Raw genomic sequence first — 21956 nt, 5'->3', positions numbered from 1 at the left:
AATATATATATATTTTAAGATTTTATATATATAAAATTTTTTTTTTAAAAAAAGAGAATGAGCTCTGGAAATAAATACAGCAACTTCAAACCAAGGAGTCACCTCTTGCTTCCCCTACATGGATGCAGAACTCCCACCCATGGGGCTGGGCACACATGTCTTGCCCCCACCAAGGCCTGTGGCTTCACACCCCCAACACCAGGATAGTCCTCACAGACAGGGTGGGTTTCTGGGCCTCGGGCTGATAAGAAGACCCATCCTGATCCTCTGCTGTCTGCTCCTATCCCACAGCGGACAAGTACTGCCCTCTGCTGATCAAAGAAGGGGGGTTGCCCCTTCTGAGGGACATAATTAAGATGGCGACCGCACGGCAGGAGACCAAGGAAATGGCCCGGTAAGAGACTAGCAGTGTGTTTCTGCCTGGAACCTTGATCTGGGGGAGTAAGGGCATAGCGGGCGCCCTCTGGAGGTTAGGAATGACTGAAATTCCCAGGGGCAGCTTGGGGTTGAGTATAGAGGTTGACAGCGTATTGATGTCCAGCTGGGGCCTCTCCAAATGTCATCCTGACCACAGTATGGCTGGAAACTAGATGACCAAGATCTGAACGGAGCATCAGGGCCCTCGTTTGTAAGCTTAGTTTTCTTTTATTCCCAACAAACTCCATCCTTTTATCACTGGGTATTAGCAAGTCAGGTCAGAACTTCTCATTATGTTTGACCACAGACATTCCCACTAAAGAAGGGACATGATATGGTAAAATACATTCTAGAGATGAGACGAGGCAGAGGAGTGCAAGTGAGCTTGCTCAATGTGAAGGTCACAAACATGGTAGAGTCCCGGCCTTCTGTGGCTGTGTGGCTTTCACTGCAGTGTCTAAAATGCCACTCCCTCCAGTTCTCAAGTCGATCAGGACAGGAGAGACTCTCAGGGATGCGACATGTTGAAATCGTCAGGAACGACCGTGTTTTCTCCAGGATTCATTCTAGAAGGGACAATGGTCAAGCTGACCCCAGCACACTTTTTCATGGCTCTGTATAGAGCAAAAGGTCACATGGAGGAGGGGTCTGGAACTCAGAGGCTCCTCAGACAGCCACTTCCTGGGCCAGGGCAGGGAAGTGTCACCTGGTTCTATTATATCTGACCAAAGGCACTGCTGGCCAGGCACAGGCTCACACCTGTAATCCTAGCACTCTGGGAGGCTGAGATGGGTGGATCACTTGAGGTCAGGAGTTCGAGACCTGGCTAACATGGTAAAACCCCATCTGTACTAAAAATACGAAATTAGCTGGGTGTAGTAGTGCGCACCTGTAATCCTAGCCACTTGGGAGGCTGAGGCAGGAGAATCACTTGAACCCAGGAGGCGGAGGTTGCAGTGAGCCGAGATGGTGCCACTGCACTTCAGCCTGGTCAACAGAGCGAGACTCTGTCTCAAAAAAATAAAATTTAAAAATAAACGGACAGGGCCCACCCCTAGGTTTTCTTTTCCAGTGCATCTGGGAGGTGGGAGGTGGCCCTGGAATTTTCTTGGTTAACAGGGATTCCCGGGAAATTTGAGAAGCACTGGGTAAGACTGACCAGTTACCTACCACAGTCACTTTGAACGTGTCCAAGGCCTGTGATGGGAGTCTGAGATACTGGCCTATCTGACAGCAAGGAGTAAATGACCCTGGACAATGCTTAGGAGAAGGCCCTCGGCCCCTGTCCACTGGCCCCTCTCCCACTCTGGGAATTTGCTTCCTAAAAGGTATTGGGGCACCCCTTTAACACACAGAGACTGCAGTGAAGCCCCCAACCCACAGGCTTGATGTGGAATGGGCAAGCTGTCCAGGGTCCAAGGTGACAACTGACAGTAATGGGTGGCAGGGGTCAGGCTGGGGCGGGTGAGACTTGAAATCTGAGCTGGAGTGCTGGGCCCCGGCTGCCACCGGGTAGTGGGGGCCCTTGTGCGAACATAGCTGCCCTCACCCCACCCTGGACCTGCCACTGGATCCGGGCCTCTGGGGGAATCTGATGTGTAGTCAGTTTGGGGACCACTGGTGGACTTCTGGAAAGAGAAGGGTCTGGTGTGCAGGGAAAATGAAGAAGGAAGAGGTCACTAAAGAAAGTTCCAAAGGGTTCTGGAGGTCAGGCCTGAGCTGATTTGGGGACCCCTATCCACAGATGCCCTGGGACTGGGGGTGGTGGGGAGGAAGCAAGTGGAGGACGGCTGGTGATGGCATTCCCGGCCACAGGTGCCATTCCCTGAGTCCCCTGCACATGCCAGGCACTCTGCCAACCCCTCCGTCCACATCATTCAGTCAGCATCACCATCACTGTGAACACGTGTTTACCCAGCTGCCTGATGACCTCGGAGGGACTGGGCTTACCCTAACCAAGCCCACCCTCCAATCCTGTCTCCCTCATTGTCTTCAGCAAGGTGATTGAGCACTGCAGTAACTTTAAAGAGGAAAACATGGACACATCCAGATAGAGGCCTCCACCCCCATGGCCACCACCGCTCTGGACCACAGGCGGAGAGGAAGCGTGCTCAAGCAGCCCAGCGGGCAGGCCCCTTCCGAGGGAGCCCCCCACAGAGTGAAGAGACATGGGGGACTTTTGCACAACCGACGCTTTTCCTTAACATTAGTGAGATATATATATTATATATATATTTTTTTTTGTTAGGAAGTGTGAAGTTTTGTGTGTATGATTTCTGTACAAAAACAAAAGCAACACTCCTGAGTCCTTGCAGCTTCCTTGGCCATTCTCAAACCCACTCAGCCTTCATCGCTGACACACTCACTCCTACCCCAACCAGACTAAATGCCTATAACGCTGTGAGTGTCCAGTCCTTGTCCAGGAAACTCAGACCCCAGTCTGGCTTCCTTTCATGAGAGGAGCAGGCCTTGGACAGCGTATCCAGCATCCTGACCCACTGCCCATGCCTGAGAACTCCATCTCGGCTGCCGGGCACAGCTGATGGGGTTTGGGGATTAGAACTTACCCCACTGGCTCTCCCAAAAGCCTTGGTGCTCCCAGCTGTGGGCCATCTGGGGCAAGAAAGTGAGCTGTTCCTAGGCTAAGGTCCAGGCAGCCCTGCCCCTGAAGACCTTCCAGGAGCAGGGCGCCCAGTGGCCCTGCTGCTGTCCGGCCAGGCCTGCCTGAGGCCACGCTGCTATGGAGGCTGCCTCGTAGTCTCCCACCAGGTCCCAGGCTGTGGAAAGCCCCAGCCCAGGGATGGTCAGAACTCGAGGGCAGATTCCACTGCCCCTTCTGCCAAAACACATCCAGAACCTGCCCCCTGCCCTGGAAGCCAGCATCTTCTGGGGTCAGGGGCTTGCTTCCTTGCTCCACAGCCTTCAACTGCCCAGACGCTCCCACCAGCAGAACTGAGCCTGCCTCCTCATCCCAGCCTGCCCCGCTGCCCAGAGGACCCCACGCCTCTCAGAGGCAGAGGTCCCACGCCAGCCTTTGACCCACAGCGGCCACACAGCCGCCTCCAGACCAGCACTCGGACTGCCCTGCAGTGGCTGCTTGGGCCTCCCTGGCAGTCCCACCCTGCCCTCAGCTTTACCTTGGAAGCCTGAGAGGCGACGGCTCTCTTGCGCTCCTTCCTCGGTGGACGCTGCCTTGCTTCTCATCGGACACTTGTGGATCACAGGGGCCTGGGGAGCAGCGCTAACCCTGGAGGCAGCCTTTGGGTGATGGCTTTTTCTTCCCTCTTCCCTCTGCGGGCCTGTTTTCAGGTGTTCCTAGCATTTCCGCCTCCAGGCAGGACGGGATGGGTGAGGAGCTTTGGGAGAGACACCTGGCCTTTTTCTCCTGGAGCCTCTCCCTCCCTGTCCTGGGAAGTGGGCGGCAGCCCTGTGTTCCCCCAGCTTGGCAGATGGGCTGCATGCAGCGCTCCCTTCCATCCCACGCTCAGCGGCCCCGGCCAGACCCTGGCAGAGTTCACACCTCATTGCTTTACCCCCTGGGGCCTGGGGAAATGTCTGTACTTTGGGATGTCACAGAAATACATTTTTGTGCAAAATGGAGAACAGAGCGTCTTTTTTTGTGGAGAGGATTGCTAGCCTGGCTTCCAGGCTCTGGAGCAGGACTTGAGCCACCCCCGGCAGGGGGACTGCAGTGTGGGTAGTTCTGTGGTAGGGAGGGGTGTGTTTGGTAGGTTAAAGGGCTGCAGGCTGGGGACAGGTGGCAGGGGACTGAGCTGGAGTACCTGTTTCCTATGTGTTCTCTTCACATCCCTGTGCCCACTGAGGACACAGCTGGCAACCAGACCAACAGGGTGCCTGCCCAGGATGGCTCAGCCTGATGGGGGAGACAGATGGCAAATAGAAGATTAGGACTCTGTGCCACCAGCGGGGAGAAGGCAGTGGAGGAGGTGCCTCCTGCCAGTGGATGGGAGTGGGCAGGCAGGTCAGGGAAGCCTGGAGTCTGCTGGGCCACAGTGCTTTAGGGAGAGGGGAAGGAGCCAGCACGGTGTCCCCATGTGTCTAGGAGGCTTCTCACAAGAGGCGGAGTGGAGCCAAACCCAGAGAAAAGACGGAGGCTGCCCAGGACTGGCCCGAGGGGTGGAGGAAAAGTGCATTCTCAGCAGAGGGTCCTGCCAGGGTGGACAGAGAAGCAGCCCCATGTGGCTCTGGCAGTGTGAGGAACAAGGGTGGAATGGGACGGGACCAAGAAGTCGCTGGGGCCAAATTGTGAGGTGCCCAGACTCTAGCATGGCCCAGGGCCGTCCTGGCTGACACCTGTGGTCCCCGCAGCTCTATCGACAGTGCCTTGTCATCCTCAAGAGCTGCCTGGTTGGAATAAGAAATTATATGGTCAGCCGGGCACAGTGGCTCACGCCTGTAATCCCAGCACTCTGGGAGGCCCAGGCGGGCGGATCACGAGGTCAGGAGATCGAGACCATCCTGGCTCACACGGTGAAACCTCGTCTCTACTGAAAAATACGAAAAAATTAGCCGGGCGTGGTGGCGGGCACTTGTAGTCCCAGCTACTCGAGAGGCTGAGGCAGGAGAATGGCATGAACCTGGGAGGCGGAGCTTGCAGTGAGCCCAGATGACACCACCGCACTCCAGCCCGGGCGACAGAGCGAGACTCTGTCTCTAAAAACAAAAAAGAAATGATACGGTCACACCCTTTATAGACCACTGTGAGTGTGTGGATTTCACCCTCCATGTGAGGCTTTAAGCCTGGGCATCAGGACTCAATTAAGCGTTTCTGGAAGCTGAGCACTGACTCCTCCCACAGCCTCTGTGAAGGCGAGGTCCCCTCTTCTCCACCTGCTGCAGGGCCTGGATCTGGCCTCTCTCTCTCCCCTGGCCGAGAGCGCCCTGCCACTGGCCACCCACAGGACCTGGGCAGGAAGAGCCTCGAGTATTTTCTCTCAGAACCCTGGTGGGTCGTCGGTGCCTCGGAGGGAATGAGGGCAGTGCCTGCCAGCAGCAGCCAACACTGCTGAACCTTCTTCTGTGTGCCAGGCCCCGGGCTAAGTGCTTCATGTACCTTCCGCTTCCTCAGAACCCTGGCAATAATCTATTTTCAGACAAGGACACTGAGGCTCAGAGAGGTGAAGTGATTTTATTTTTTATTTTTTTGAGACAAGGTCTCACTGTTGCCCAGGCTGAGTGCAATGGCACCATCACAGCTCACTGCAGCCTCGACCTCCTGGGCTCAAGCAATCCTTGCACCTCAGCCTCCCAAGTAGCTGGGACAACAAATGTGCACCCCATGCATTTCTAATTTTTGTTTTTTTGTAGAAATGGGGTCTCACTGTGTTGCCCAGTCTGGTCTCAAACTCCCAGGCTCAAGCAGTCTTCCCACTTCAGCCTCCCACAGTGTTGAGATTACAGGCATATGCCACCATACCTGGCCTGAAATGACTTACTTCCTCAAGGTTGCTACAGTAAAGGAGGGAAAATAAGGTCCTCAGAGGTGCCAGGTGCTCCTCCTCTAGCTCCGTGGCCTGGTACCTGCCATTTCCTGTGTCAGGAACACTGTAGTTCCTGCTCATCCCATCACAGCATCTACTTATCTCACGGGGCTGAAGTTGCTTTATCTCGTCTCCCCCATTGGACTGTGAACAGCAAGCCACATCAAGGCTCTGCTGTAGCCCAGCACAAAACCTGGCACATCGAGGGCTCTCCTTTTAGAAACTTGTGGCCAGGCTGGGTGCAGTCGCTCACGCCTGTAATCTCAGGACTTTGGGAGGCCAGGACGGGTGGATCCCTTGAGGTCAGGAGTTTGAGACTAGCCTGGCCAAAATGGTGAAACCCCGTCTCTACTAAAAACACAAAAATTAGCTGGGTGTGGTGGCACGCACCTGTAATCCCAGCTACTCAGGAGGCTGAGGCAGGAGAATTGCTTGAACCCAGGAGGCAGAGTTTGCAGTGAGCTGAGATCGTGCCATTGCACTCTAGCCCAGGTGACAGAGCAAGACTCCATTTCAAAAACAAAACAAAACACCTAGGTGACGGGATGAGCTGTGCAGCAAACCACCGTGGCACATGTTTACCTATGTAACAAGGCTGCACATCCTACACATGTACCCCTGAGCTTAAAATGAAAGTTGGAGAGAAAAAAAAAGAAACTATATTTTGCCACTCAGCACCTTCAAACATGACCTACCTTTCCAAAAGCAGACTGATGTCTAAACCATAAAGTCATTTTACTGAGTCTCCCTAAGAAATGTGACCTCTGGCCAGGTGCAGTGGCTCACGCCTGTAATCTCAGCACTTTAGGAGGCCGAGGCCGGCGGATCACAAGGAGTTCAAGGGTACCCTGGCCAACATGGTGAAATCCTGTCTCTACTAAGAATTTAAAAAAAATTAGCCGGGCATGGTGGCGCATGCCTGTAATCCCAGCTACTTGGGAAGCTAAGGCAAGAGAATCACTTGAACACAGGAGGCGGAGTTTGCAGTGAGCCGAGATCACACCAGGCAGACAATATGAAACTCTGTCTCAAAAAAAAAAAAAAAGGCAGTGGCTCACACCTGCAATCCTAGCACTCTAGGGGGCCAAGGCGGGTGGATCACCTGAGGTCGGGAGTTCGAGACCAGCCTGATCAATATGGAGAATCCCTGTCTCTACTAAAAATACAAAATTAGCCGGGCGTGGTGGCACATGCCTGTAATCCCAGCTACTTGGGAGGCTGAGGCAGGAAAATCGCTTGAACCTGGGAGGCAGATGTTGCAGTGAGCTGAGATTGCGCCATTGCACTCCAGCCTGGGCAACAAGAGCAAAACTCCATCTCAAAAAAAAAAAAAAAAAAAAAAAAAGGTGTGGTGGGATGGGAACTTAAAATTGTGATCCTTCCTGTCCATTTGAGATGTGTGTGTATCTCACAATTCAGGAGTGTTTTTTCAAGGACCTGAAGGCCATTCCATTGAAGTGTAATATCAGGAAGATTGGAGCCTCTGTCTCCTAGTCTCTGCGGGAGAACAGAGTCCTAACTTTCATAACTGCCAGCGAGCACACAGAGCTGCCTAATCACATTTACCATGACCAACCCTTCGGAATTTTTCATTTCCCTTACTCTACTGAAGCCCTCACCATTTCCCTCCACTCCCTCATTCTCCCTTTAAGCCAGACATGGTCGTGCACGCCTGCAGTCCCAACTATTCTGGAGGCTGAGGGGGAAGATTGCCTCAGCTCAGGAGTTTGAGGCCATCCTGGGCAGCATAGCGAGACCCCATCTCAAGAAAGCAGAAAACAGGCCGGGTGCGGTGGCTCACGCCTGTAATCCCAGCACTTTGGGAGGCCGAGGTGGGTGGATCACGAGGTCAGGAGATCGAGACCATCCTGGCTAACTCGGTGAAACCCAGTCTCTACTAAAAATACAAAAAATTAGCGAGATGTGGTGGCGGTCGCCTGTAGTCCCAGCTACTTGGGAGGCTGAGGCAGGAGAATCGCTTGAACCTGGGAGGCGGAGTTTGCAGTGAGCCCAGATCGTGCCACTGCACTCCAGCCTAGGCAACAGAGTGAGGCTCTGTCTGAAAAAAAAAAAAAAAAAAAGGTGGGAATTAATTGACTTGCAACCAGGGGATGCAGTTAGTATCAGCTTCAGGGACAGCTGAATCTGGAGGGCTCAGACAATGTTGTTCAGACAATCTCTCGCTCCCTCCTTTAGTGCTGCTTATCCATCTCTATGTGTCTTTATAAGTTGGTCTCATTTTCTCCAGCCACAGACAGGGCAGGCCCTCTCCGCACAGCGTAAAGATGGCTCTCAGTTGCCTTATATCCCATTCCTTAGGCTTGAGATCCAAAAGAATGCCCCTTCCTCTCAGCATCTAGACAGTAATCTCACGGAAGGCCTGTGATTGGTTCTGCAGAGTCGAACGCCCACAGCCTGCCGCTCGCCATCCTATGGGGTGAGGGGCAGTCCCTCCAGTCACATGGGATGGGAAGTCGATTCCCCAATCAAAAAAAGGATGTTGAGCTGAGAAGAACAACAGATGTCAGAGGAGTATCCTGGAGGAGCTGGGATGGGGCCAATCAGATGGAGGCGGAGGAGGATGCTGGTATCAGTGGGAGGTGCTGTGGAAAGGCAGGGCTGAGTGGGGAAGGCCCTGGGGACACAGGGAAGGAGGACAGCCTAAAGCCTCTGGCAGGGAAAGTCCGCCTGTAGGTGGTGGCTCACAGCAGGAGAGGCAAGACAGCCCCGTGCTAGACAAGGCGCTTCCATTATTTAATTCTCCCAAACACCGCCTGTAGGTGGTGGCTCACAGCAGGAGAGGCAAGACCAGCCCGTGCTAGACAAGGCGCCTTCCATTATTTAATTCTCCCAAAACACCTTAGGTATGGAGACGCTATTGTCATCCCCCTTATAGAGACAGAAAACAGCTCAGAAGGGCTCAGTAACTAGCCCAGGGTCACACAGGTAGGAAGGGGCAGTGCTGGGATTTCTGACTCCCGCCTAAGTTGGATCACCCATAGTCAGAATCTGCACCACATACCTCCACTTTTCTCTCCGTTTGCAATATCTGAGAATAAATAGCAGGGAGGTAAAGCTGTCACCACAGACCAACCTTGGGTGAGCCCTGGCCCTCTGGAGACCTTAGTCATCACATCTTCGAAATGGGCACAATTTTGCCTCTCGGACTCACAGCAAACCGCTGGATCTTTTAAGCGCCCAGGGAGCTACGCGCATGCGCGAGGCTGCGAGGGCGGGCACAGGGGAGCGCGGGGGAGGTGCGCGCGCTCGCCTGGTCTTTCAAAAGTTACCTGGCGGGTGGGGCTGAAGTTAGGGGAGTTACCAGCTGCGCGCGCGCCGGCCCCGCCCTCAGCCTCTTCAGGCACCTGTTGGCTTGAGGGTCCACTCGGCCGCAGCTGCCATCCAATAGGCAGACTCCCTGATCCAGTCCGGCCCGGCCCAGCGCCCAGATCCACCAATCCCCGGGCGACCGCGTTCCCCTCCCTAGGAGGGCCCGCCCTTCTGGGCGCTTCTTCCGGGTGGGGCCCCTGGCCGAGGCGATGGCCCCCTGGGCGCTCCTCAGCCCTGGGGTCCTGGTGCGGACCGGGCACACCGTGCTGACCTGGGGGATCACGCTGGTGCTCTTCCTGCACGATACCGGTGAGCCGGACCCCGAGCGACCCCGGACCCACCCGATCCCGCGTGGTTCCCCAGACTTTCGGGTCTCACTGGGTCTCCCGCCTAATCCCTGGAGATCCTGGGATTGGCCCGATCTCCGCCATCTCCTGAAGCCCCCTCCCCATCTATCATTCCAATAGCCACCCGCTCTCCGCCTGATACCCCGTTGATTCCTGATTAATCCCAGCATCTTCCTGATCCTTGCCAAATGCCCTGTCCATCCCAGGACCCAGCCGGTGCCCACCAGATCCAAGGACCGACTTGAGCCCCATGTCCCTTGATCCTGGGACCCACTAGTTCCTTCCCAGGAACTGACCCCAAATCTTCCCATCCGTACGATTAGGAGGCTCAACTAGATGCAAGGATTGGCATTCTGTCCACACCCACACCCTCCACACCCCCATGGTCACTAGCTGCCCAAGTCCAGGCAACCCCTCAAGCAAGAGAACACACCACGGGGTGAGGCCTGTCTCCCATCTTCCCACAGATACACCCACCTACCCACCTCCATTTCCCTCATTCCCCTCAGTAGCCCCCTACCCAGCACCTCACCTGCCACGGGCAGCCTCCCTCACTGTCATCCACAGCAGCCCCCAGCCCTCCTTCCATGGTGGTCCAGCCTCAGTTTCTGGACTGGGGCCCCTGCTGGTTTTCCTCCCAAGACTTCAGACCTCCTCCACCACCTTCACCCTTTAGCCTAAAAACTTGCTCAGGTCTCCCTATCAGAAAACAACCCCCCTCAAAAGCCACCCTTTCTTCTCTGCTCCCCCTTACAACCAAGGGACGCGGGATTTGTCTACACTCTGCTGTCTGGTGGTCTCATGCCCCCTCATTCCTTGCCCTGCACCCTACCTCCCCAAAATCCTGTCACCACCATGGGCTGAAGCCACTGGACCCTTTCTTATGCCCCTCTGCAGCATCTGAGCCTGCCAGCTGCACCGTCCCTCCCATATCTCTCTCAGGCATTTCAGACCTGGCCAGTCTCTCACCATTGCAGAGCCAGAGACACAGGACCCCTCCTCCCTCTCTCCCACATCCAGTCAGGTCTGGCTCCCTTCACCCAGCAGCCCCCTCTGTCCATTCCTTCCTCTCTCACTTCCTGCCAGGCCTTTGCAGCTCCCCTCTTCTTCCTCCTGGCCAGATTCTCTGCCCCTAGGCTTCTCCTGATCCATTTCTCTAGCAATGAGGTTTTCCAAAACAGATCTGGCCTTATAACCTTCCATGGTTCCCTCTGACCCTCCAGATAAAGTTCAGAAGAACTGCTGGCCACACACAACCACTCATGGAACCAACATCTCCAGGTCTTTGCTCGGCCAGGAACACACTTCCCCACCTCCAACTGCAACCCAGCCCCACTCACTCCTGTTCTACCCGGCCCAGCCTCACTGTACTCTCCCGGCCTCTCCAGAGCTGCGGCAATGGGAGGAGCAGGGGGAGCTGCTCCTGCCCCTCACCTTCCTGCTCCTGGTGCTGGGCTCCCTGCTGCTCTACCTCGCTGTGTCACTCATGGACCCCGGCTACGTGAATGTGCAGCCCCAGCCTCAGGTAACCAGGGGCCCCTACTCTCACCAACAGGGACTCAACAGCCAGCACGTCTCCATGCCAGGCTCTGTGCTGCAGGCTCTTGTAGGGGCAGCTCAGTGAATCCTCTTGCCAGCCCTAGAGCCCCATCCTACAGTAGTGAGGAAACTGCTGGGGCCCAGAGAAGGAAGAGACTTGCAAACATCACACAGCCACCCTCAGTCCAGGGTGCTCCGCCACACCCCACACCTCCATTCTGCACAGGATGGGTCCTAAACTCCACAACCAGAGCTAAGCCGGCCCCTAGGGGAGCTGCCCGCCAATGCCACCTGTCTCATTCCAGGAGGAGCTCAAAGAGGAGCAGACAGCCATGGTTCCTCCAGCCATCCCTCTTCGGCGCTGCAGATACTGCCTGGTGCTGGTGAGTGATGCAGGGACACTCACTTGGGAGAGGTTGGGCCAAAGCTGAGACTCCTCGACCTCCTCCTGCCCCAGTGCCTGGGCCTCACCCCTCCTCCAAGAAGGCCTTCCATCATCAGGCCCTGATTCCTGCCCTCAGTGGTGGGCTCACAGCAGGGCTGGCACTGAGCCTCCACTCTCCTCCATGCCCACAGCAGCCCCTGAGGGCTCGGCACTGCCGTGAGTGCCGCCGTTGCGTCCGCCGCTACGACCACCACTGCCCCTGGATGGAGAACTGTGTGGGGGAGCGCAACCACCCACTCTTTGTGGTCTACCTGGCACTGCAGCTGGTGGTGCTTCTCTGGGGCCTGTACCTGGCATGGTGGGTGCTGCTGCCCGGGCATAGGGGGAGGGTGGGATGTATGCTCCCACGGGGTGGACAGAGCCAGGACTCCCAGGGATCCAGCACAGGGAGGGAAGGGCTCCCCTGCCCTCCCCCAGCACCAGGCCCCTGTCCCCTGCACTGCAGGTCAGGCCTCCAGTTCTTCCAGCCCTGGGGACTGTGGCTGCGATCCAGCGGGCTCCTGTTCACCACCTTCCTGCTGCTGTCCCTCTTCTCGTTGGTGGCCAGCCTGCTCCTCGCCTCGCACCTCTACCTGGTGGCCAGCAACACCACCACCTGGGAATTCATCTCCTCACACCGCATCGCCTATCTCCGCCAGCGCCCCGGCAACCCCTTCGACCGAGGCCTGACCCGCAACCTGGCCCACTTCTTCTGTGGGTGGCCCTCGGGGTCCTGGGAGACCCTCTGGGCTGAGGAGGAGGAGGAGGGCAGCAGCCCAGCTGTTTAGGGTTGCTGGAGGCTGGGCTACTATCTTGTGCCTGAAAATCACGGGACCTGTCCCCAGCTAGGGTCAGTCCTTGGAGGGCCTGGGGTCGCTCACTTCTGCCCACTCCTCCCAGGCCCCAGAACTGAACTTCAAGACAGACAGATCCCTGCCTCGGTGGGCAGTTCTGCCTTCCAAGGAAGAAAGGGGAAAAAAAGGAACTGTGGGCAGCTCAGGCCCAAGCAGACCCCGGGCTCCACCCCAGCCCCACCCAGGCTACTGCCAGTGCACACTTTTACAAATTTAATAGTCTATAAAGCAAGTCCAGTCTTAAAAAGACAAACCACATCACTCCTTGCTGCGGCACCCTTTCTGGGCCAGGTCTCGCTGGGAGGCAGAGGAGGGCGAGCTGGAGGGGGAGGGGACACACTTTGCCCAGTGACACTGAGCAAAGCCCACAACAGTGGCCCCATGGCTGCCACCTCGAGTCCCAAGGGTTCATAAGTACCCGGCAAGGCCTGGACCTCCAGGCAAGGCACACAGGTAGGCAAGCAGAGGCTCTAGCAGTCTGTGGGGGAAGGGGACAGAGGTGCCAGGAGATGCCCTCAGGGCTCCAGGAATCGCTCTGACACAAAGTCAAAGTCCCGGAAGGCGGCCTGTTGGCGGGCTGTGAGGAGGCTGTGGGGTGCAGGTGGGGTCAGGGCAGGCGGCAGCCCTGTGAACTCGCCCTCAAAGTAGCGCAGGTCCGCAGGGCCACAGAGGGTGGGCACAAAGGGGGGCTGGATGGTGCGGGCGAGCAGGGCTTGCCAGTTGGTGGTCTGGGGGAAAAGGAGAGGCGCCTGAGATGGCAGGAACAGCAGCTCCATGAGTCACTCCATGTCACCTACCCTGCCAGGCACAGGGAACCACCACCACCCCAGCCACTCACCCTGAAGAACGGCTGGACCTTGATCTCCTCAGCATCCTGCTCACCCGCCCCGAGGCGCTTCTCAGGGCACTTCTGGAGGAGCTGGGCAATAGGACAGGCGCTCACTTAGGTCATTCAGCTCCAGGCACTGCCATCATCCACAGGCCCCAAGCACGCTGGCCCAGAGCGCTCTACGGATGGGTGGCAGGGGTCTGCTTTCCCATGATGGAGGACACATGGGTCTTGAGCAGCCATCCAGCCCAGACCCAGACCCTGCAGTGCTTACCTTCTGAATAAGCTCAAGCCCTTGCACCGACAGAAAGCCGGGGTAGGGAGCGTCCATGTTAACGATGCAGTCAAACACCTCTTCCTCCGTGTCCCCTGGGAAAGGGCACTATGGAGATGGGGGCTCAGCAGGATGCACGGGCCACCCCACTCCAACCCAGAGGCCCAGACAGCACACTCCAGCACTCACCTCACCCACCAGCATCTCATAGAGCAGCACGCCCAGCCCCCACCAGTCCACAGCCCGTGTGTACGCCTCCTGGGTCAGCACCTCGGGAGCCAGGAACTCCGGGGTACCGCAGAAGGTGCTAGTCCGGTCCCCGAAGCCGATCCCTACAAATCAACAGGCACACCAAAAGCAGATTGGTGTGGCCTATTCACAATAACCTTAACAGCCAAGCCTCAGCCAGGGAGCTGAGCCTGTGCCAAGCCCTGCCCTGTACCCAAGGAGGTCGGAATGGTTATGACGCCATTTGACTGCATGCGGAGCCAAGCTCACAAGCTAAGGTCACAGAAGGCAGAACTCGGCCGGGTATGGTGGCTCACACCTGTAATCCCAGCACTTTGGGAGGCTGAGGCGGGCAGATCATGAGGTCAGGAGTTCGAGATCAGCCTGGCCAACATGGTAAAACCCCGTCTCAACTAAAGATACCGCAAATAAGCTGGGGCATGGTGGCATGTGCCTATAATTGCAGCTACTTGGAAAGCTGAGGCGGGAGAATCTCTTGAACCCTGGAGGCAGAGGTGGCAGTGAGCCGAGATCGTGCCATTGCACTCCAGCCTGGGCAACAGGGCAAGACTTCGTCTCAAAAAAACAAAAAGAAGCCAGGTGCAGTGGCTCACGCCTGTAATCTCAGCACTTTGGGAGGCCAAAGTGGGCGGATCATGAGGTCAGCAGATCGAGACCATCCTGGCTAACACAGTGAAACCCCATCTCTACTAAAAAAATACAAAAATTAGCCGGGCGTGATGGCACACGCTTGTAGTCCCAGCTACTTGGGAGGCTGAGGCAGGAGAATTGCTTGAACCCAGTAGGTGGAGGTTGCAGTGAGCCGAGATTGCACCACTGCACTCCAGCCTGGGCGGCACAGCAAGACTCCATCTCAAAAAAAAAAAAAAAAAAAAAAAAAAAGATAAAAAATAAAGAAAGAAAAAAACAAGAGGCAGAACTCAGTCTCCTCTCCCAGCCCTGACCATAGGCTCTCCCTCGGGCCAGGTGCAGGCTGGGGCTCTATACGAGCCTCTAGGGCTGGGAAGAAAGGGCCAGTGTGCCCAGCTGTCCCCTGGAATGAGGTCTGGAGCAGTGGAACCAGGGCATCCGTGGGTGAGATTTCCTGGGAGATGCCATGTGCCCATCATCCTATTGGCCAGGCTGGGTAAACAAGGCTGGAGCTATGGATCCCAATGGGCAGCCCCCACCTTCCTTGCAGAGTCCAAAGTCTGCGATCTTCAGGAATCCCTGGGCATCCAGCAGAAGGTTATCCAACTTCAGGTCCCTGAGGGCAAGGGTGCAGATCAAAGGGAATGAGGGGGGCTTAGACCCAGGAAACAGCAACCGCCCCCGGAGCAGCCCAGGCAGGAGGGAGGCAGCGTCTGTGTCCTCACCCACCCCATCCCCACCCCCAGGCATCCCTGGGCCAAAAGTCACCTGTAAATAATCTTCTTCTCATGTAAGAACTGCAGCCCCAGGACAACACAAGCCACGTAGAAGCTGCAGGGGTGGTTATGGGAGAACTCAGGCCCAAGACCACGGAGGCAGGGCAGGGAGGCACCAGGCTGGCCATGGCTGGGGGATCCCGGATGTCCCAGCCAGTCAGAGATGAGTGAGACTGGGACAAGCATCATGCTGAGAGTGGGGCTGCTCTAACAGTCCCAAGGTCACCTCAATTTCCAGCTTCCTGGGCCCTTAAATGGTGCCAGGGACCAAGTGTTGGTCCCTGCAGTTGATACTCATCATGCCTTTTTTTTTTTTTTTTTTTTAGATGGAGTCTCAGTCTGTCACCCAGGGTGGAGTGCAGTGGCACAATCTTGGCTCACTGCAACCTCCACCTCCTGGGTTCAAGCGATTCTCCTGCCTCAGCCTCCCAAGTAGCTGGGACTACAGGCACGTGCCACCACACCCAGCTATTTTCTTTTCTTTTTTTTTTTCAGTTTTCGTAGAGACGGGGTTTCACCATGTTGTCCAGAATGGTCTCGATCTGTTGACCTCGTGATCCATCTGCCTCAACCTCCCAAAGTGCTGGGATTACAGGCGCGAGCCACCATGCCCGGCCTTTTTTTTTTTTTTTTTAGACAGAGTCTTGCCATCGCCAGACTGCAGTAAAGTGGCAGGATCTCAGCTCACTGCAACCTCCACCTCCTGGATTCAAGCGATTCTCCTGCCTCAGCCTCTCGAGTAGTTGGGATTACAGGCACGTGCCACCATGCCCAGCTATTTTTTGTATTTTTAGTAGAGACAAGATTTTACCATGTTGGTCAGGCTGGTCATGAACTCCTGACCTCAGGTGATCCACCCTCCTCAGCCTCCCAAAGTGCTGGGATTACAGGAGCCTGGCCAATCGTGCCTATTTTTCAAATAAAGATCTTAGACTCACCAGGTGTGGTGGCTCACGCCTGTAATCTCAGCACTTTGGGAGGCCGAGATGGGCAGATCACCTGAGGTCAGGAGTTACAGACCAGCCTGACCAACATGGAGAAACCCCATCTCTACTAAAAATACAAAATTAGACAGGCATGGTGGCGAATGCCTGTAATCCCAGCTACTTGAGAGGCTGAGGCAGGAGAATCGCTTGAACCAGGGAGGCAGAGGTTGCAGTGAGGCGAGATCGTGCCATTGCACTCCAGCCTGGGCAACAAGAGCGAAACTCCATCTCCAAAAAAAAAAAAAAAAAACTAATGCACAGCTTCATAAGCTGATGCCCAGGGTCATAAATGCTGTCAGTTGGTGCCAGGATGTAAACCAAGGCCTCTGACTCCTGCTCCTCTGCTGTTGGGCACTTGGGGAAAGCAGGATGTAGAGAGTGGGTGTAGGGAACCAGGCAAAGTTTGCTGGAAGAGGCAGGCAGGAGGGATGGAACCCACCGAGCCTGGGGCTCTGGGAAGACATCCTCGTGGATCTGCATCATGAGGTCGCCACCAGGCACAAACTCAGTCACAAAGCAGGCATGGCTGGAGGTCTGGAAGCAGGCAAGGAGGGAGAGCAGGAAGGGGTGCCCTGTGCGGCCCACGGCCTCCAGGATCCGCTTCTCGCAGTACAGGCTGCAGGAGAGAGCAAGAGTATTAGAGGGAAGGAAAACTTCCCCTGGGCTGTGCCCTGCGCCTTGCACAACACCCCTGGCTCACTGGGCCCTCAGCCAAAGTGCCAGGCGTGTAGACTGGTAGACTGATGGTTTCTTTTCGTTTTTTTGTTTGTTTGTTTTTGAGACAGAGTCTTGCTGTCACCTGGTCTGGAGTGCAGTGGTGTGATCTCAGCTCACTGCAACCTCCGCCTCCTGGGTTCAAGTGATTTTCGTGCCTCAGCCTCCTGAGTAACTGGGATTATAGGAGTGTGCCACCATGCCCAGCTGATTTTTGTATTTTTAGTAGACACAGGGTTTTGCCGTGTTGCCCAGGCTAGTCTCTACCTCTTGGCCTCAAGTTATCCACCTGCTTCGGCCTTCCAGAATGCTGGGATTACAAGCGTGAGCCAGTGAGCCTAGTCTTTTTTTTATTTTTTTTGAGACAGGGTCTCACTTTGTTGCCCAGGCTGGAGTGATGTGGTACGATCTCGGCTCACTGCAACCTCCGCCACTGGGGTTCAAGTGATCCTCCCACCACAGCCTCACAAGTAGCTGCGTGTGCACCATCATGCCCAGCTAATTTTTGTATTTTTTGTAGAGAGGGGGTTTCGCCATGTTGCCCAGGCTGGCCTCTAACTCCTGGGCTCAAGCAATCCTCCCACCTTGGCCTCCTGAAGTGCCGGGATTACAGGCATGAGCCACTGTGCCCAGGTCCCCCACCTTTTTTTTTTTTTTTTTTCAGATGGAGTCTCGCACTGTCGCCCAGGCTGGAGTGCAGTGGCCCGATCTCGGCTCACTGCAAGCTCTGCCTCCTGGGTTAACGCCATTCTCCTGCCTCAGCTTCCTGAGTAGCTGGGACTACAGGTGCCCGCCACCATGCCCAGCTAATTTTTTGTATTTTTAGTAGAAACAGGGTTTCACCGTGTTAGCCAGGATGGTCTCGATCTCCTGACCTCATGATCCGCCTGCCTCGGCCTTCCAAAGTGCTGGGATTACAGGAGTGAACTCCCATGCCTGGCCATAGAGTGAAGGTTTCTATATGTCAGGGGCTCACAAGGGGCTCTGAATGTGCACAGTCACCAATGCCCCCATTTTACAGTAGAGCAAACTGACAGAGAGAAGAAGGGACCTGCCCAAGGAAACACAGTTAACAACTGCAGGTGTCAAAAGAGAATGCGGGTTGACTGGCCCCACGGGGTCACCTCTCCAAAACCCCAGGAAACTTCAGCTGCCCTCTGGATGCCACAGCCCAGGCCAGCCATCCTGGGTGCCCTGTGGCGCCCTCACACACCTGTCTATCTCGTCCCGGCTGAGCACCTCCTGCTTCTTCAGCGCTTTGATGGCATAGTATTTCCCCGTCCCCTTGAACTGGACCAGGAGGACCTGGGGCCAGAGAGAGGTTGGGGTCCAGGTGGGCCGCACCAGGGAGCCTTTACCACCCACACAGATCGGCTCCTCCCGGCTCACGTGATGAGGCCCCCAATCCTGTCCCATACCACCCCCTTCAGCCCACTACCTTCCCAAAGTGTCCCCGGCCCAGCACGGCTAAGCAGCGGAAGTCCTGAAGCCGAGGGGGTTTCCTGCAAAGAAAGAGAGGGTATAGGGAGTCCCCTACGGCAAGGGCTGGGTCCCTACCCAGAGCCGTCCCAAGCCTCCCATGCCCAGTCCTGGGCTGTCTCAACCTATGGGCTCGAGAAACCCCTGCAGGAAGGGCTCCTAGAAGCTGGCATAGAGCTGGAGCTCAATAATGTGGGTTTAGCAAATCAGACCCCAAGAGCCAGCCAGCGCATGTGCCAGGGAGCCAGGGAGTAATGTATGAACGGATAAACGAATGTTCAAGCAAGCAGACGAACGTCTCAAACACGAAGGTGCGCAGGATGGGGGTACCTGGTGGGGGAGGCTGGTGGAGACGGCCCACGTCGAGTCCTAGGCTCCATATGGGGGCGTTTGGTGCGCTGTGAGGACAGAAGAGCTCAGGGCAGGGCTGGGCTTCCTTCTCCTTTCCCTTTAGGCCTGCCACCCCACAGCTGGGTGACCCCGCCAAGCCCAGCCAGCCCCAGGAGCCCCTAGTCCTTCCAGCCCCTCACCGGAATCTCCTCGAATGTTGGCTCCTGGGGGAGGTAGAGGCGCGGGGGCTTGGGTGGGGGTGTCATCTCTTCACCCAAGGGGGTCTTCTTGGGCAAGAAATTACTGTAGGGAGAAAATAGACACAGTGCCCAGCACTGGCAGATGTAAGAGCTGGCAGGATGGACACACCAACCTGAAGTGAGATGGACAGAGGGTTGGGGGCTGAGCAATGTGGACAGACAGACAGACAGACACTGCCTGGATCTGGAGCCCCGCAGCTGCCACAGAGGAGGGTGCAGTCTAGGGCGACGGGGCTCCTCACCTGGGAGTGGCAGGGTCAGAGGCCTCTCGTGATGTTGTTGGGGTCCGAGGACACCCTTTGTGGGGGCTGATCGTGCTCGGGGAGCTGCAGGGGGGCAGCAGGTTCATGACGAGGCGCCCCCAGGCCGCCATGCTGAGGTTCATCTGCGAAGCCCTCAGGAAGTCCTGGCCTGGGAGAAAAGGGGACCTTAGTCCCGGGGCCCCAGCCCTGCTCCCTCACACATAGCCCCCATTCCCTCCACACCTCTGCGTTTAGAGAAGATGCGTTCCTGCCTCTGCAGCCGGGGCCGCCTCTCAATGACAGGATCGCAGAAGGTCACCTGCAGGGGTAGGGGCAGGGTTGTGGACCAGTCGCCTCCCATCTCACCTGCCATGGCGTCTCCTCTGCCCTTGGGATGACAGCCCAAGCCCCCAGGGTCAACAGATGCAAGAGCCAGAAGGACCCAGAGAAACAGATTCAATGTCCTCATTGAGACTAGTGGAGAAACAGAGGCCCAGGGAGGACAGGCACTTTTCCAGGATCACACCTGAGGCAGGGCAGTCAGGACAAGGACCCAGGCCTCCAGATGCAGCCCTGAGAGAGCGGCTAGGAGTCCTTATTCTTGGAGACCTCCTCTCTGGTCCTCAATCTCTGCACCTGGCTGGCAGCCCCTCCGAGGGCTGGCTACACGCAGTGCATCAGTCTTGAAGGCCTTCCCGGCCCTGACGCCCCCAGGGCCCACCAAGTCAGAGGGCGGAGGTGGTGAGCACCTGGGCAAAAAGCAGCCCCTGTGGTACCAGGCTGAGGGACAGCTGGTGACAGGCATTATCCAGGAAGTCCTCAAGTCTCAGGAAGGCCACGCCACATAGCTGCCGCCAGTCCCGCCAATGCACCCCAATCTCCAGCTCACGGGCCTGTATTGGGGAGGCCAGGCTGAAGGGTGGGGTGCAGAACGAGCCCCGACCTGGGCAGCCTTCCACCCCGCAGCCCAAGGTCACCCCTGACCACACAAAGGCCAGCCTTACTCGCTCCAGTGGGATGACAAAGGTCTGGTCCCAGGACTGTTCCGCCACCTGCCCCCAGCCCGTCTGCCCCACAACGCGGTTGTCCACCTTCAGCACAGCCAGCACCTCGCCTGCAGGGCCAGAGCTGGGGCTCAGGGCAGGCCTGAAGCAGGGCTCTCCTGCCCTCCCCGAAGCTCCTTCCCTACTCACTGGCAAGCTCGCCTCGGCCACGCTGCTGCTTGGCTCTGGTCCGAAGCCAGCCCTCGGAGGGGCTGCCAGCCAGTGCAGCCGCCGGGGAGCGTCCAGGCACGGCTGCCAGCAACTGTTCACAGCCCAGGAGACGGACCTGCAGTGTCCCTGTGGTGAGGGTGGGCGGGGGGTGTTGTCAGATGCCATCTTCCCACTGCTACCACCAAGGTGTCCTGGGACCCCAGGAAGGCCACCCTCTCCAGGAGGTGGCTGAACCCAGACCCTACCCACCTGAGGCCAGGGCAGCTACCTGAGAAACCTCACTCAGTGTGGCAGCCTAGAGTGCCTGGACAGGAGCCTGCTGACTGCCCTGCAGCTTCCAAGCACCATGAGCCCCTGAAGGGTGCCCTTGGACCCTGACGACACCCTGGGAGGCCTCCAACCCGGCCACTCCCAGGGGAGGAGCCACCTTGTCCCAGACTGCACGCTTCTCTGTGGCAGCCACCTCTTTCCAGGGCAGAGCAACTGGCTCTCCCGTCCATAGGCTGGAGCGGCAGGGACATAGGCTCAGACCTCAGACCTCAGACCTCAGCCAGGCTGCACAGAGACACAGCACATGACGAGATGCTGCCCAGAGCTGGGGCCTGGAGAGCACTGTGGCAAGGACAAGAGCTTGGGACAGGGAGCGGGAAGCCTGGCTTCCTGTCCGGACCCACCAGCTACCTGGGCCTCAGTTTCCCCATCTGAACAGTGGAGGTGAGTCCCAGCTCTGCCCCACCTCCCTCAATGGATATGAAACGTGTTTTGTCAACGGAGTAAGTTCATGTGTCACGTCACTAGAGGTTTGTCTCTCAAAGGGCAGAGAAAGCAGTGGGGATCTAGCAGCTTTTGAGGACACAAAGTAGGCCCAAGAGTATCATTTAGGGAGAGTCTGGGCCTGGGGGTTACAGACAGAGAGAACTTGTAAACAAAGGCAGGGGTCCAGGGTAGAAAGATCAGCTTAGAAAGAACAGCTCGGCCGGGCGTGATGGCTCACACCTGTAATCCCAACACTTTGGGAGGCCAAGGCGGGCAGATCACCTGGGATCAGGAGTTCAAGACCAGCGTGACCAACATGGCAAAACCCCGTCCTAACTAAAAATACAAAAATCAGCCGGGCCTGGTGTTGGGCACCTGTAATTCCAACTACCTGGGTGGCTGAGGCAGGAGAATCGCTTGAACCCAGGAGGCGGAGGTGGTAGTGAGCTGATATTGTGCCATTGTACTCCAGCCTGGGTGACAGAGCAAGACTGTCTCAAAACAAAAACAAAAACTTGAGACCAGGTGCGGTGGCTCACACCTGTAATCCCAGCACTTTGAGAGGTTGAGGCAGGCGGATCACCTGAGGTCAGGAGTTCGAGACCAGCCTGGCCAACACGGTGAAACCCCATCTCTACTAAAAATACAATTAGCCAGGCGTGGTGGTGGGCGCCTGTTATCCCAACTACTTGGGAGGCTGAGGCAGGAGAATTGCTTGAACCTGGGAGGCAGAGGTTGCAGTGAGTCAAGATCATGCCACTGCACTCCAGCCTGGGTGACAAAGCAAGACTCCATCTCAAAAAAA

At 56.6% G+C, this 21956-nt stretch overlaps 3 protein-coding genes and 1 long non-coding RNA gene across 16 annotated transcripts in view; 2 read left to right on the top strand and 2 right to left on the bottom strand.

Moving 5' to 3' along the window:
- ZER1 (zyg-11 related cell cycle regulator) overlaps positions 1–4017 on the top strand; it is a 45685-nt gene extending 41668 nt beyond the window's left edge. For all 4 annotated transcript variants that reach the window (XM_017848314.1, XM_017848315.1, XM_017848313.1 and 1 more), the window contains exons 15-16: positions 292–394; positions 2414–4017. In XM_017848314.1, coding sequence (XP_017703803.1) covers positions 292–394; positions 2414–2471 — 161 coding nt within the window. In that variant the 3' untranslated portion in view covers positions 2472–4017. The remainder of the gene's footprint in view (positions 1–291; positions 395–2413) is intronic.
- LOC108512833 (uncharacterized) lies at positions 626–9108 on the bottom strand. Its single transcript, XR_001880713.1, has 2 exons — positions 8941–9108; positions 626–983 (listed from the first exon to the last, which is right to left on the bottom strand). It is a non-coding gene; the product is annotated as an uncharacterized LOC108512833 (long non-coding RNA).
- Positions 9109–9265: 157 nt separating this feature from the next.
- ZDHHC12 (zDHHC palmitoyltransferase 12) lies at positions 9266–12665 on the top strand. Of its 4 annotated transcripts, none has more exons than XM_017848318.1 (5): positions 9266–9557; positions 10984–11120; positions 11440–11517; positions 11711–11877; positions 11997–12312. In XM_017848318.1, the coding sequence occupies exons 1-5, from the start codon at positions 9458–9460 to the stop codon at positions 12310–12312; spliced, it is 798 nt and encodes a 265-aa protein (XP_017703807.1). In that variant the 5' UTR covers positions 9266–9457. The 4 variants fall into 4 exon arrangements, with proteins under 4 accessions (XP_017703807.1, XP_017703808.1, XP_017703805.1 ...); XM_017848319.1 differs by having other exon boundaries at positions 12047–12248; XM_017848316.1 differs by having other exon boundaries at positions 9267–9557; positions 10819–11120; positions 12025–12665.
- PKN3 (protein kinase N3) overlaps positions 12611–21956 on the bottom strand; it is a 17783-nt gene continuing 8437 nt past the window's right edge. For 4 of the 7 annotated variants that reach the window (XM_017848309.1, XM_017848305.1, XM_017848307.1 and 1 more), the window contains exons 7-22: positions 20375–20521; positions 20186–20295; positions 19931–20074; positions 19425–19500; positions 19182–19350; positions 18880–18982; positions 18680–18747; positions 18309–18372; positions 18084–18175; positions 16596–16772; positions 15163–15225; positions 14934–15010; positions 13705–13847; positions 13516–13623; positions 13251–13331; positions 12613–13140 (exon numbers count right to left, since the gene is read on the bottom strand). In XM_017848309.1, coding sequence (XP_017703798.1) covers positions 12928–13140; positions 13251–13331; positions 13516–13623; positions 13705–13847; positions 14934–15010; positions 15163–15225; positions 16596–16772; positions 18084–18175; positions 18309–18372; positions 18680–18747; positions 18880–18982; positions 19182–19350; positions 19425–19500; positions 19931–20074; positions 20186–20295; positions 20375–20521 — 1835 coding nt within the window. In that variant the 3' untranslated portion in view covers positions 12613–12927. Of the gene's footprint in view, positions 13141–13250; positions 13332–13515; positions 13624–13704; positions 13848–14933; positions 15011–15162; positions 15226–16595; positions 16773–18083; positions 18176–18308; positions 18373–18679; positions 18748–18879; positions 18983–19181; positions 19351–19424; positions 19501–19930; positions 20075–20185; positions 20296–20374; positions 20522–21956 lie in introns of all 7 variants that reach the window. The other 3 variants (XM_017848311.1, XM_017848306.1, XM_017848310.1) reach the window with 3 other exon arrangements.

Source organism: Rhinopithecus bieti, unplaced genomic scaffold (genome assembly GCF_001698545.2).
Source record: "Rhinopithecus bieti isolate Rb0 unplaced genomic scaffold, ASM169854v2 scaffold_29388, whole genome shotgun sequence".
Taxonomy (NCBI): domain Eukaryota; kingdom Metazoa; phylum Chordata; class Mammalia; order Primates; family Cercopithecidae; genus Rhinopithecus; species Rhinopithecus bieti.
Note: the sequence above shows the minus strand (reverse complement) of the source record. Positions and strands in the feature narration are given on the sequence as shown.